Source organism: Nilaparvata lugens, chromosome X (genome assembly GCF_014356525.2).
Source record: "Nilaparvata lugens isolate BPH chromosome X, ASM1435652v1, whole genome shotgun sequence".
NCBI classification, from domain to species: Eukaryota; Metazoa; Arthropoda; class Insecta; order Hemiptera; family Delphacidae; genus Nilaparvata; species Nilaparvata lugens.
Genome location: NC_052518.1, coordinates 35,574,573 through 35,586,748, shown reverse-complemented (window position 1 = coordinate 35,586,748; position 12,176 = coordinate 35,574,573). Strand labels below are relative to the sequence as shown.

Sequence of the window (12,176 nt, the reverse complement as noted above, 5' to 3'; positions counted from 1 at the left end):
CAATGTACATATTCCATCTCATCACCTAGTCATTGCATGATGGTTTTAAGTAACTTGTACTTGGACTGAAATGTAGTCTTCGAAAAAAAGGGTATATTTGAGTAAGGTATTCATTTCGGATCAAAACACATGTTGAACCCAGATTTGTCCTACCACACCCTGAAGGTTCACATATAATGCATTTTATATGGTTGGAGAACAAAGGACCATGCTGCTTCTTATTATTGTCCATTTCCAGACCACAACCTTTTACCACCCGATCAGAATCAAAGAATTTGAATGAGTTTTTTCCTGTTGTACAACCTCTCTCATCCAAGACCAAGTCACTTTTGTCAATCTATGAGTCGTGACTTAGACTGGATCCTTTCCAACGCACTAGCAGCTTGTCTCCTCTTTTCCCCTCATAACCTTTTCAATCTCAAAGACACTTGGCACTTTTGTCTTTACAATTTCTTCAGAGTAAAACCCTCCTTGAATAGGCTCACCTCTATAGTCTTCCAATTCAAATATTACAGGTACTGTGGGACGTACACGTGTAACTGTGAACAGCTCATTCGTCCAATTGGCTAGATATCCTTTGTCAAAAGTCTTTTCATACTTGCTTATTCTAACCTTGTCACCAGGCACAATATCCTGATGAGGACCTGGATAGAACCTACCTTCACACTCTGAATTCTTCTTCTGCAACTCTTCTTGATAGGCTTGATGATGTTTACCGAGTTGGTCAAGTAGCACTTTCTCATGCTTCTTCTGCACATCTACTGGTCGCATACCTATTGTTTGATGAATCTTGGCATTGTACACTTTGAAGAGTGAGGTTAGATTGTCAGTCCAACGATAGGTTCCTCGCTCAGTGAACTTGATCCACATTAACTGTTTAAGTGTTCTGTTGAAGTGTTCCACTATAGATGTCTTCTTTTCAGAAGTGGAGCAGTATAATAGCATCACAATGCTGGAAATTGAAGATAAAGTGAAAGTGGGCCAATGTAAAAGACTAGAGGAGCTATAGGGAGGGATAGAATTGGTCATTATTGCAATCAAACAGGTAGACTGTAGGAACAAGAGTCAGTATATTTTGCAGTTTGAAAACCTGGAAGCATTGTATGTGTCAAACTATTGGTCAGAGGAAGCATTTGAGAAGCCAAACAAAGATTTGAATTATAAAATTGGAATCAAGCTGGATGTTTTGAAATATACATTCAGTAGGAATAAGGAAAGAATTATTTTCTGTATCTGACATAGAAATGCCTTGATGATAATTTGAAAATAAAGGAAATTATTGTAACCTTGTGTGTTATCTTTTGATACCCATTCTATCCTATCCAAAGATATAAATTTCCAATAAGATGAAATTGAGACTCAATTCTCGAAATCAAGCATCATTTATTCAGGAATGGACTAAGCATTTTTCACAGTGCAAGAAATAACAGTGGATGTGAGCCCCAATTTGACATTAATCAACTTGCAAGAATGCCTACAATAGAGGTATGTGTTAACTCAGCTTTACACTTCCCACTCAAGTTTACTTATAGATGTCAGACTGCCTACATTTGACATTGTGAGATAAGAGATGACTCATGCAAACAAGGGATATTGGAAATAAATTATTGCGAAAAATTGTGCAATTGGTATGAGGATAGTATAGTTTGGTGTGACTCACTCTCACTCACTCACTTGAGTGATAGAATGTTAACGGCCTGATGCTATTCATTTTGGCTCCTGTTAGTTTCTCAAGTTTTGCAAGTTTTTGTTACAGTTGAGTTCTGATTTTTGGCTGACCTGTGCAGTGTGTGCTCATCTTCAATCACTCCAAATTTCAAATTCTCATTCTGAGTGGTTGCTGTTATTTCAACAATTTATTTTTGAGCATGCCTAATTCTTCGCCAGCAGTGCTAAGGAGCAAGCAAACCAAGGTAGCAACTGGCAGCGATAAGGGTTTGTCATCAAGCGATTTTTCTGTCGTCTGCATCATCCTCGTCATCAACCATGGGGGAGGGGTGGCCGGCTGATAAAGGTATGCTTAAACAATTTGTAGCCAAAATCTTGTCAGATAACAAGATCCTTGACAGTCTTTTTGACCGTGTTGTGATAAAACTAAATGATACTTTCGAAGAACTGATAAAAGCACGTATCCAGAGCAAGTATGAACCGCATTTGTCAGTGATGGAGAAAAGAATCAACTCATTAGAGGCAGAAATACAGGACATCAATAAAAAGGCAGCATCTCGATCCAAATCCCATGAGCGCAAGTTAGATGCTCAAGAACAGTATCAACAGCGTAATAATGTTCGAATATTTGGCCTGCCAGAGACTAAAGGAGAAAATATGACTGATGACTAATATTCTGATGTCACCATAAGAGAGGACCTTACTAGACGAAGACATGCTCACTTCCCCGAGGTGGCCGCCAGAGTGGGTATCCGGAATGTGTGGATGGTCGATGGCAGAATTATGTGGCACGAGGGTGACAGAATCCATTCCAGTGAGTCGTGAGCAACAATATTGTATCTATTCTGTTAGCATTTCAGCTTGGACTGAAACTGAATTGAGAATGACCTGAAAGAACATTTCTTTTTATATAGGCTATATATTATATTTTTCCATTTATTATACAGTACAGTTAATCATTTCACCCAATTGACAGTTCAATATTATTATTGCAGTTAATAATATTCAGTAAACTATTGCTTATTTCAGCTGATTATTACAGTTAATTCAGATCACTTCTATAATTCAATTTAACTGATAAGATTCATTCATCCACTTAATTTCATTCAATGAGTCATTAATTATTTTTATTTTATAGTTCTTTTAACTCTTTCAATTTCTCTTCATTATCAGTCAGCTGGTTGGATAAAATCTGATTCGGTATAACATTTCTTATCAGCAGAACCTTCCATTCAGTCAAATCCATATATTGTCTTGATGCTGCTTTTGCTTTATGTGTATTTATGTGTGTGAATGAAGAGTAGATTCTCATGTGTTCATGTGATTGTGATCTGGTTGTCTTTCTCATCCCGTTATCATGACTATGCCTCACTTATATGTTGCCTCCATTCTCTGTTCTAATTCTTGTTAATCAGTAGGGTTTATCACTTTGTCGAGATAAAGTTACATGATAACATTACTTTCTCTCCTATTATTACTATTGACTATTTAGTCTTTTTATCATTATTATTTCTTATATATATAATTTTTTTTGAAGTAATCTTCTCATTTTTCTGTGTCACAATGTACCTAATAAGTTCTCGCTCATACCTATATTTATCAGCATGCAGTTCATTGCCTTATACATTTTTTTCCTCCAATTCTCTACCTAATTACAGTATCTCGATTGAGTTATCAGCTCTCTACTTCTTTTCTCTTCTATCATTATTCACTATTCTTGTGGATTTATATATGCAAATTATTATTACTTATATATATATATTTTTTTTTAGGTAATTTTCTCATTTTTCTGTGTCACAATGTAAATAAGCTATCGCTCATACCTATATTTATCAGCATGCAGTTCATTGCCTTATATATTTTTTTAGGTAATTTTCTCATTTTTCTGTGTCACAATGTAAATAAGCTATCGCTCATACCTATATTTATCAGCATGCAGTTCATTGCCTTATATATTTTTTTTCTCCAATTCTCTACCTAATTACAGTATCTTGATTGAGTTATCAGCTCTCTACTTCTTCTCTCTTCTATCAATATTTGCTATTTTTGTGGATTTATATATGCATTCACTGTATTAGTATGTTTATAATTATCAATGGAGCCGAACCGCCTAGGCCATCTAATATAGTGTTATCTTATCGTTTCATAGTGCTCAACTTCTTCACTTGAATGTGGTAAGTGTCTTTTTCGTAGCTTCTCATTGTTTTGCCGATTCACCCCCTCTTCTACTGCCTTGCTGCTTTGTTGCAGCTACCTTGTCTATACAACAGGATGACGGCGCGGCTGCGCTGAGTGTCAGCAACTCCCTCAAGTGGGCAATCTCTCCTTTCCCGGATCGACTTAAGATTGCTCATGTTAATGCACAATCCCTTCTCTGTCATACAGATGAATTTAGGCACACTTTCGACGGCAAAGATTGTGACATCATTCTTATATCCGAGACCTGGCTGAAACTGACAATCCCTAATCAACTTGTTGCACTAGAGGATTATGTGCTCATTTGGAATGACCAGTTACACAAGAATGGGGGAGGGGTTGCCGCATTTGTCAAGCATTCTCTGCTGCTTAATGCTGGTGTTTGATTCGACAGAGGCTGGCTCAAACAGCACTCTGGTTTGTGGACTGTATCAATTACATCGAGAACTTTTTGGGGTTGTCTGGTGTCGGGTAGCAAGTTGAACAATTTAAATGGTCAAGTGCACAATAACATAGGCCTACCTTCATGTCCAAATCCTCCTTGCTCCTAGGATCCCGGGTCCAGATCACGATACGAGACAAGACGACACTTGTAATAAATCACACTAAATCAATAGATCACTTTGCAAAACTCAATATTACGAGAAGTGAGCTGTTTGCTTGGCTGGCAAATGGCAATTGCCACGATTATGCTATATGCATCACCCTTCAATTGCCCCCTCCACCACACAACACCAGACAACAAAGAGGAACATTGATAGAACGTCTGAACATTATGCCCACCTTGGAAGAACTTCCAATAACAAAAAACAAAAACCACCTATAACGAACCGTACTAGGGAAACTAGGGAAAAAAGGAAAATATCTTCACTCCTCAGGGGCCATTGAGGAGACTTATAGAAAAGAAGTAGGAGGTCCACGGAAAGGAGAGGATGGGACGAGAAATAATGACTATATACAACCAATATAGATAAAAACAAGAAACAAAGCAACTTGGGAACCTTTTCCACATATAAAACAAGAAACAAAAAAAACTAACCACTGAACTTATTGAAGTTCCCTTCAATAAGGCCTAATCTTCATCAATAGGGAGGAGACATACCCCATTGACAGCCCTAGTTAGACTTCTCTTTGCAGTCTGTACCTCCACCATTCTCACAACTTCATCCTGTCCAGGGAATGTCTTCATTTTTCGGCCAAGCCTCCAGTGTAGAGAGGGTAGGTTACTTTTCTTAAAGAGAACCATACCTCCAATGTTAACATTACTATGTTTTCTGTACAATTTTGTTCGGGTTTGCAAGCTAGATACATACTCCAATTGCCAACGTTTCCAGAATGAGGATACAATTCTTTTGAGTAAACTCCATCAATTTCTCAAATTCACCAATTGAATTGATTCCTCTGAGTCTTTACTCTGTGTTGCTAGAGTAATTTTTCTTGCTTCCAATTGCAATCTGTTTGGGATTTTCATCATCATTACCGTAGGGTTGGTGTGGCCAGCACTCCAGTGGTTTGTCTAACCAATAAGAACCATTCCAACACAGAGAATTACCAATTAATTCATTGAGCAATAGTCCTCGACTAGCACAATCAGCTGGATTTCATTCGGTTGGCACATATCTGAATTGCTCTGTAGACAGGTGTTCCTGAACTTGACTTACACAATTTGCCACAAACGTAGCCCAACGATGAGGTGAAGACTGAATCCAACTCGATGCCACAGTTGAATAAGTCCAAGCTGCAATATAATCTATGTTTATAATTTTTGAAAGCACTTCTTGAACTTCATGTAATAATGTAGCTACTAGGACAACCAGACAAAGCTCCCATTTCTTCCCTACCTCCACGGATGCTATATCATCCCAGTCACATCCCGATTGCCATAGACATTGAATTATACTCTTGAAGGTAAGCATAAAAGGTGTCAAATATCCTCATGGATCAAAAATTTGTGCTAAAGTTGATAAAACATTTCATTTTGTAGCTAGACTGGATGGAATCTTCACCCTGTAGAAGAGGTAGTAACCAATTGGATTCGATTGGAAGCCAAGAATTTTAATGGTTTTATCAGACTCCAAAGTGAAATCTTTTGCATCAATAGCGCAATGCTCTGGAGAGAGATTTGATAGAATGGTAGAATGATTGCTGGCCCACTTTAGCAATTCAAATTTCCATTTGCTTAACAATTCAGTAAGCTGCAGTTGCTTCGTTGCTTCCATTGATGAGACTGATGTAACTATATCATCCATGTAAGTAGAAAACTGTAAGGCTTCAGAAGCCGCAGGGAACATTTTTTCTTCATTTTCAATAAACTGATGCGTAGTACAAATGTCAAGAAATGGCGATGATGATACACCATACGACATAGTTGTTAGAGTATACTCTTTCATTTCTTCTCCCTTTTCGGATTTTGTCCATTTTATTTCAAAATTATCCTATCTATCATCATCTAACTCTTCCAAATTTCGTTTCTCCCTTTCAAAAACATCTTCTCCAATTTCCTTGCTCAGTATGGGTCTTCCCATTGGTTTGATTTCATGTGGACTATGAATCAATTCAATTCAATTCAATTTATTCATTCTTTGCACATTTTACATAGTTTAAATACACAAAAATACATAATAAATAAAGAGTACAAAAGAATGTGTAGCTCGCAAGACTTTCGTCTGTTCGCGAGCATGAGTAAGAGAATTATAAAGATTGAGAAACGTAGAAAAGAAAAAATATTTATAAAATAGAATATAATAAATGACCAAGAATAGCCTAATGGTAAAATAAATTTGAAATACAGAGTGAAATGAAGAACAGTTTTTTTTACAATATAAGAAGGAAAACCTGAGAAAGAGAAGAAGCACAGTGAATGCACAAGTCAACTGGTGATGAGAAGAGGTGAGTGGAGAAACGTAAATTTGGAATTTGTTATAAGCTACTGCCTTTGATTACTGAAAACGTCAGGTGATGTTTTGTGGTATAATATTTACTAGTTTGTCACATCTATACGGAAATTGCATTCTACATACTGTTAGATTAGTTTCAGGTAAGTCAGATCTCCTGTAAGTTTGGCGCGTGTTATATGGAGTAATTCGGGTATTGAAAAGATTTTTGTTTTTTAATAAATATGAAATTAAATTTTTCAAGTAGAGCTGTTTGATTGTAAGTATGTTAGATTCCTGGAAGAGAATTCTAGTAGGATACAGCCTTGGTTTGCTTAGTGCCACTTTTATTATATGTTTTTGAACATTTAAGATCTTGTTTATATGACATTCAGCAGTACCCCCCCATACCCTAATTCCATATTGCAACACAGATTGTGCGTACGCAAAGTAGGCCATTCTAGTAATTTGTTGCATTTTCAACTGGCTCATTTTGTAAAATTTATTTGTTAGATACTTGACCTTGTGACATAGAGATTGGATCTGGGAATCCCATCTCAGATGACGGTCAACAATTATTCCCAGGTATTTAACGGTTTTAGAGTCCTCTAGTTTAGGACAGTCACAATCATCAAAACCTATTTTATCACATTTGATATTATGAATTTTCAAGTTTATTCGGTTTACAGGTTGAGTAGCAGCATTTGGTGTGAAGGTCATGAATGAAGATTTTTTATGATTCAGAGTCAGGGTATGATAGTCAAGCCAGTTCTTGACCCTGGAAATACCCTTCTCAGCTGATATTTTAGTACTCTCCCAGTTATCACCCGAAAAAACTAAAGTGGTGTCGTCGGCAGATGAGATTGTTTGACCATTTTGCAAGTCGAGATTCAGGAGGTCATTAATGTATAGTATGAATAAAATTGGTGAGAGTACAGTCCCCTGCGGTAAGCCGTAATCTAAAAGATTTTCAGTAGTGGATTTATTTTCAATTGATAATATTTGAGAGCGACCTTCAAGGTAGCTTGTAAAAAGTTTCAGGGGCAAACCTCGAATTCCAATTCTATTGAGCTTTTCCAACAGTTTGGTGTGTGGGACAGTATCGAATGCTTTTTTCAAGTCAATAAAAATTGCAATCGATTTTTTATTATCACTAAGATTTTCAGTTAAAGTTTTTACTAATAACGAAATAGCGTCTTCTGTGTTTTTTCCTTCTTGAAATCCAAACTGGTTAGGGTGAATCACCTTACTCACAACCATGTATTGTACTAGCCGCTTTTTAATAATCTTTTCCATGATCTTTGAAAATCCACTTAGCAAGCTTATTGGGCGGTAGTTATTGGGATCGTCAACATCTCCCGATTTATGTAAAGGTATGACTTCAGCCACCTTGAACTCTTCCGGAAAGAAACCTTCTTCAAAGCTATTATTTATGTTATTAATTCCTGGTGCTGAGCTGGATTTGAGGTCTTTAATTGTTTTGATAATTTCTTCCTCATTTGTCGGGAAAAGGAAAAAGGAATTTGGGAAACCTATTCGTGAAAAACGGGAATTTTGACCAGTTGGAGGAGGGATGTTTTTATTTTCTTTATTCAGTTCTTCTGCAAGTACTCTCCCGATAGACGAAAAATGTTTATTTAAAATTTCAGGATCAATATCAGTCTTTGAATTTTTCTTTTCTACATCAAGTATTCCATTTATGGTATTCCATGTCTTCCTGGAGTTACCTCTACTTTGCTCCAATTTATTTCTGTAATACCTAATCTTGGTTTCTTTCAGTAATTTGTTTAGGACATTTCTATAGCGAGTGTAGCATTGTTTCATTTCGTTATTATGTGGTTGCTTCTGTAGTTTTTTGTGCATTTTATTTTTGGTTTGAATAGCTCTTATTAGTCCGGTGGTGATCCAGTTCTTTAGTGGTTTATTTCTGTGTGATGTCTTTATTTTGATAGTTGCATTTTCAATATAGGTTGAAAGTTTTTGTTCAAAAGAGTGTACTAGTGTATGGATGTTATTATTATTTATTACCTCCTCCCAATCTTCATTTTCAAGATTTGAAATTAATTTATTGAAAACAATTTTTTCAGTAATAGTGTTTGCTAAATTAGGCCTATCAGAACCACTGTCTGCGGTTTTAATATGGATATTAAAACTTTTAACTTTCACTTTTAACTCTTCAACTAAATTACCATTGATCGGTAAATAACTGTTGAAGGCTATACCTTGTTTACCTGGAACTTCTTCTAAATTATCTCCCAATTCTTCTTCTCGAATCATGGAAACATTTTCTCCGACATTAGTTTTACCTTCAAGATATCTCGATATCTCACTCGTATTTGTTTCCTTGGATGGTAATTCTACAATGTATCTACCAGTATTCAAAAGACAGTTGATTCGTATATCTCTTCACAAGCCATTTCACTTTCCAATAATTTTTTTGTCCTAGGTGGCTCTTCTACGACCCAAAATTGCTTCACCAACTCTTCTAAATTAGCATTGGAATACATGCACAGATTATTTGAGATAGTAGAACTCTCCTCTGATACCTTACCCATCAGGCAGTAGCCCCATACAGTTCCTAGGGCAGATGGTGTACCTGCTGGACCAATCACCTTTCTTCCAGTCAGAATGAAGGGGAAGTATTCAGCACCCAATAAAATATCAACCTCCTCTGAAAGGAAAAATTCAGAATCTGCTAGCTTCAGTCCTTCAATATGTGCCCAGTATGCATTTTTTATCTGATTTGTAGCTGCTTTTTTGTTGACTCCCAATGCAGTAATTTTTAATGAAGGAGAGTTCGGTGTTTCAAATTCACAGTTAGTAATTTCATCTGTCACTTCCAGTTTAGTATCATATAATTCATATATTGACAAACTAAGTGTTTTCTGTACCACTAAACCCAGTTTTTTCATGCATCCCCTTGTAATGAATGACTCGGTGAGTAGTATGAAAATGGCGACTCTGCCAGAGTCACCATACACCTCAAGGTCACCCAAGTCGACCAAACCTAACCTCAAGGTCACCCAAGTCAACAAAACCTAACCTCAAGGTCACCCAAGTCAACCAAACCTAACCTCAAGGTCACCCAAAACAAAAAAAAAAAAAATAAAAAAAATAAAATTTAAAAAATTAAAATTAAAAAAAAATTTAAATTAAAAAAAAATGAAATGAAAAAAAAAATGAAAAATTTAAATTTAAAAAAAAATTAAAAAAAATAAAATTTAAAAAATTTGAAATTTAAAAAAAAATCAATTAAAAAAAAATTAAAAAAAAACATAAAATCGAGAATAAATGTAAAATTATCGGGAATAGATGAAATATAAATCACTGGGGATCTTTGACACTTATAGGGGAACATTGGTCATTCTGACCAATTGGGAATTTTACATCCTTGTGTTGGCTAAACTGCATAACCTTGAGACTTGAGGCTCCCAATAGCTTCCCCCCCACCTCAAATCCTCTCCATATCGCACAAAATATTTCAGTTCACGGTTGATTTGCACTTGGAAGGTATCTATTTGTAATTTTGCAGTCGGTTAGTTTTACTGTATGTTCCCCTTCCTGTCAGTTTGTTGTTGGTCAGAAATGCCATATGTTTCTCTTTGTGTTGTTGAGTACTTTTCTTGTATATAGACTGTATATAGACTTCTATAAAGATCATCTCCTTCTTGTGTATTTTGAAACAGTGTATCTACTGTATAATAGACTGTGAATAGTTTTTGTGTTTTTTTATCTTTTTTCCATAAAAAATGAACAGTGCAGGAACAAGAAAGACTTATCCAACTCAAGATCCTGACTTTGGTGACAAAATTTGCAGCCTTTTAGAGAGTGAAAATGTTGAGGATGATGATTCAGATGAAGATATATATATTGTTTATTGAATATATATATATATAATATTGTTCTCATAATATTTCTGAAAGTCTTTTAATCTTTTTTGCTGTTTTATAATTGAAACAATTATGTTTGAATGCTTCAATTACATATTTTTGAATTTGAAAAAGCCTTATTTCATTCTTCAAACATTATATTTACTCCAAATAACAATAACTTGACAGAATATAGGCACTAGAATAGAAACTGTCAAAATGACCGTATGTTACCCTTAGTGTTATTAAAAAGATGTTTCCGTATAGGTGTTAACTGGGGGCTATTAAAGGAGTTGATCTGCAAGGAGTGGGACATTGTGTCTTGTGCAGTCTTGCTGTCAGTACATGTGTGTGATTTTTGTGTATTTGTTTTGGATTACTTTCATCATTATCATCATCTAAGAGTAAGTACCAGTGCATTTTATATCTATATATATATATATATTGTATTCCTGATTTGACAATTTAATTCAAAGAAGAATTTGAGTTGAATTTTGAAGTAGGTGGTTTGAGACTGTCAATCAAATTCGAAAATGTCTAGTTAAATTCTGAATTAGGTTCCAATACATAGAGTACAATGCAAGTTGAGTGTTAAATTGTGAATTAGGTTCCAATACATATGGTACAATAAAAGTTGGGAGTTTAATTGTGAATTAGGTTCTTATACATAGAGTTGGTGGTTGTATTTCATATATCCTAAAAACGTATAATAAGTCTCTGCCATAGAATTAGGCTGTCCCCACAGTATGTTTGACATTGATAGTGATGAAGGTGTGTATGTCATTTTCAGACATGAGCGGCAATGTTTCTGATGATCAGGAGCACACATCCTACCTTCTCCCCTATCATGATTAGATCCTAGACCCCATTCACATCCCCCACCACCACCATACAGCTTCCAACCATCATCCCTAGAACATTTCATATAAACACCAATTAACCTCCATCCCTGACACACCCAAGCATCTGACCCTTAATCCTAGATATTGATATTGATTCACCACCTTCATCCCCTACATATGTTGATAGTGATGAAGGTATAGAGTTATAAGGTATAGATTTATATAAAGTTGAAGACTGCATATCCAACCGCCACCACCAGTCACCCTACCGCCACCAGTCATCCAGCTGCCGCCAATCATCCAACCACTGCCAATCATCTAACCGCCACCACCAGTCATCCAGCCACCGCAAATCATCTAACTGCCACCAATCATCCAACCGCCGCCACCAGTCATCCAACTGCTGCCACCAGACACCCACCACCGCCAGTCACCCCACTGACAGCAGCCATCCCACCATCAACAATCAACCCACCAAGGCTGGCAATCATCCCACCAGCTGAGGCCAAGACAGCTTCAATTTGGCAGTAGCCCCTCATCCCACCAATCGGCCTCACTGCAGGATCCAATAATGCAAACCTCCACAAGGGACTGGGTGATCCCTAGAGTTCCCACGCCACCCACACCTCTCAAGAACTGGGAGCTAGCAAACTCAGAGGAGAACCTTAGGGATTGGGGATTGCTGAATTCTGGCCAAAACTTTGATGCCAGCTTCCCCTTCACAAGAA

The 12,176-nt window shown here is 36.4% G+C and overlaps 1 protein-coding gene across 1 annotated transcript; it reads left to right on the top strand.

Annotated features, from left to right (window-relative positions):
* The first annotated feature begins 2,425 nt into the window (after positions 1 to 2,425).
* On the top strand, positions 2,426 to 11,979 carry LOC111056510 (classical arabinogalactan protein 9-like). The gene is made up of 2 exons (XM_022343889.2): positions 2,426 to 2,482; positions 11,683 to 11,979. Exons 1-2 carry the CDS (start codon positions 2,426 to 2,428, stop codon positions 11,977 to 11,979), a joined length of 354 nt encoding a protein of 117 aa, XP_022199581.1.
* Positions 11,980 to 12,176: the final 197 nt, after the last annotated feature.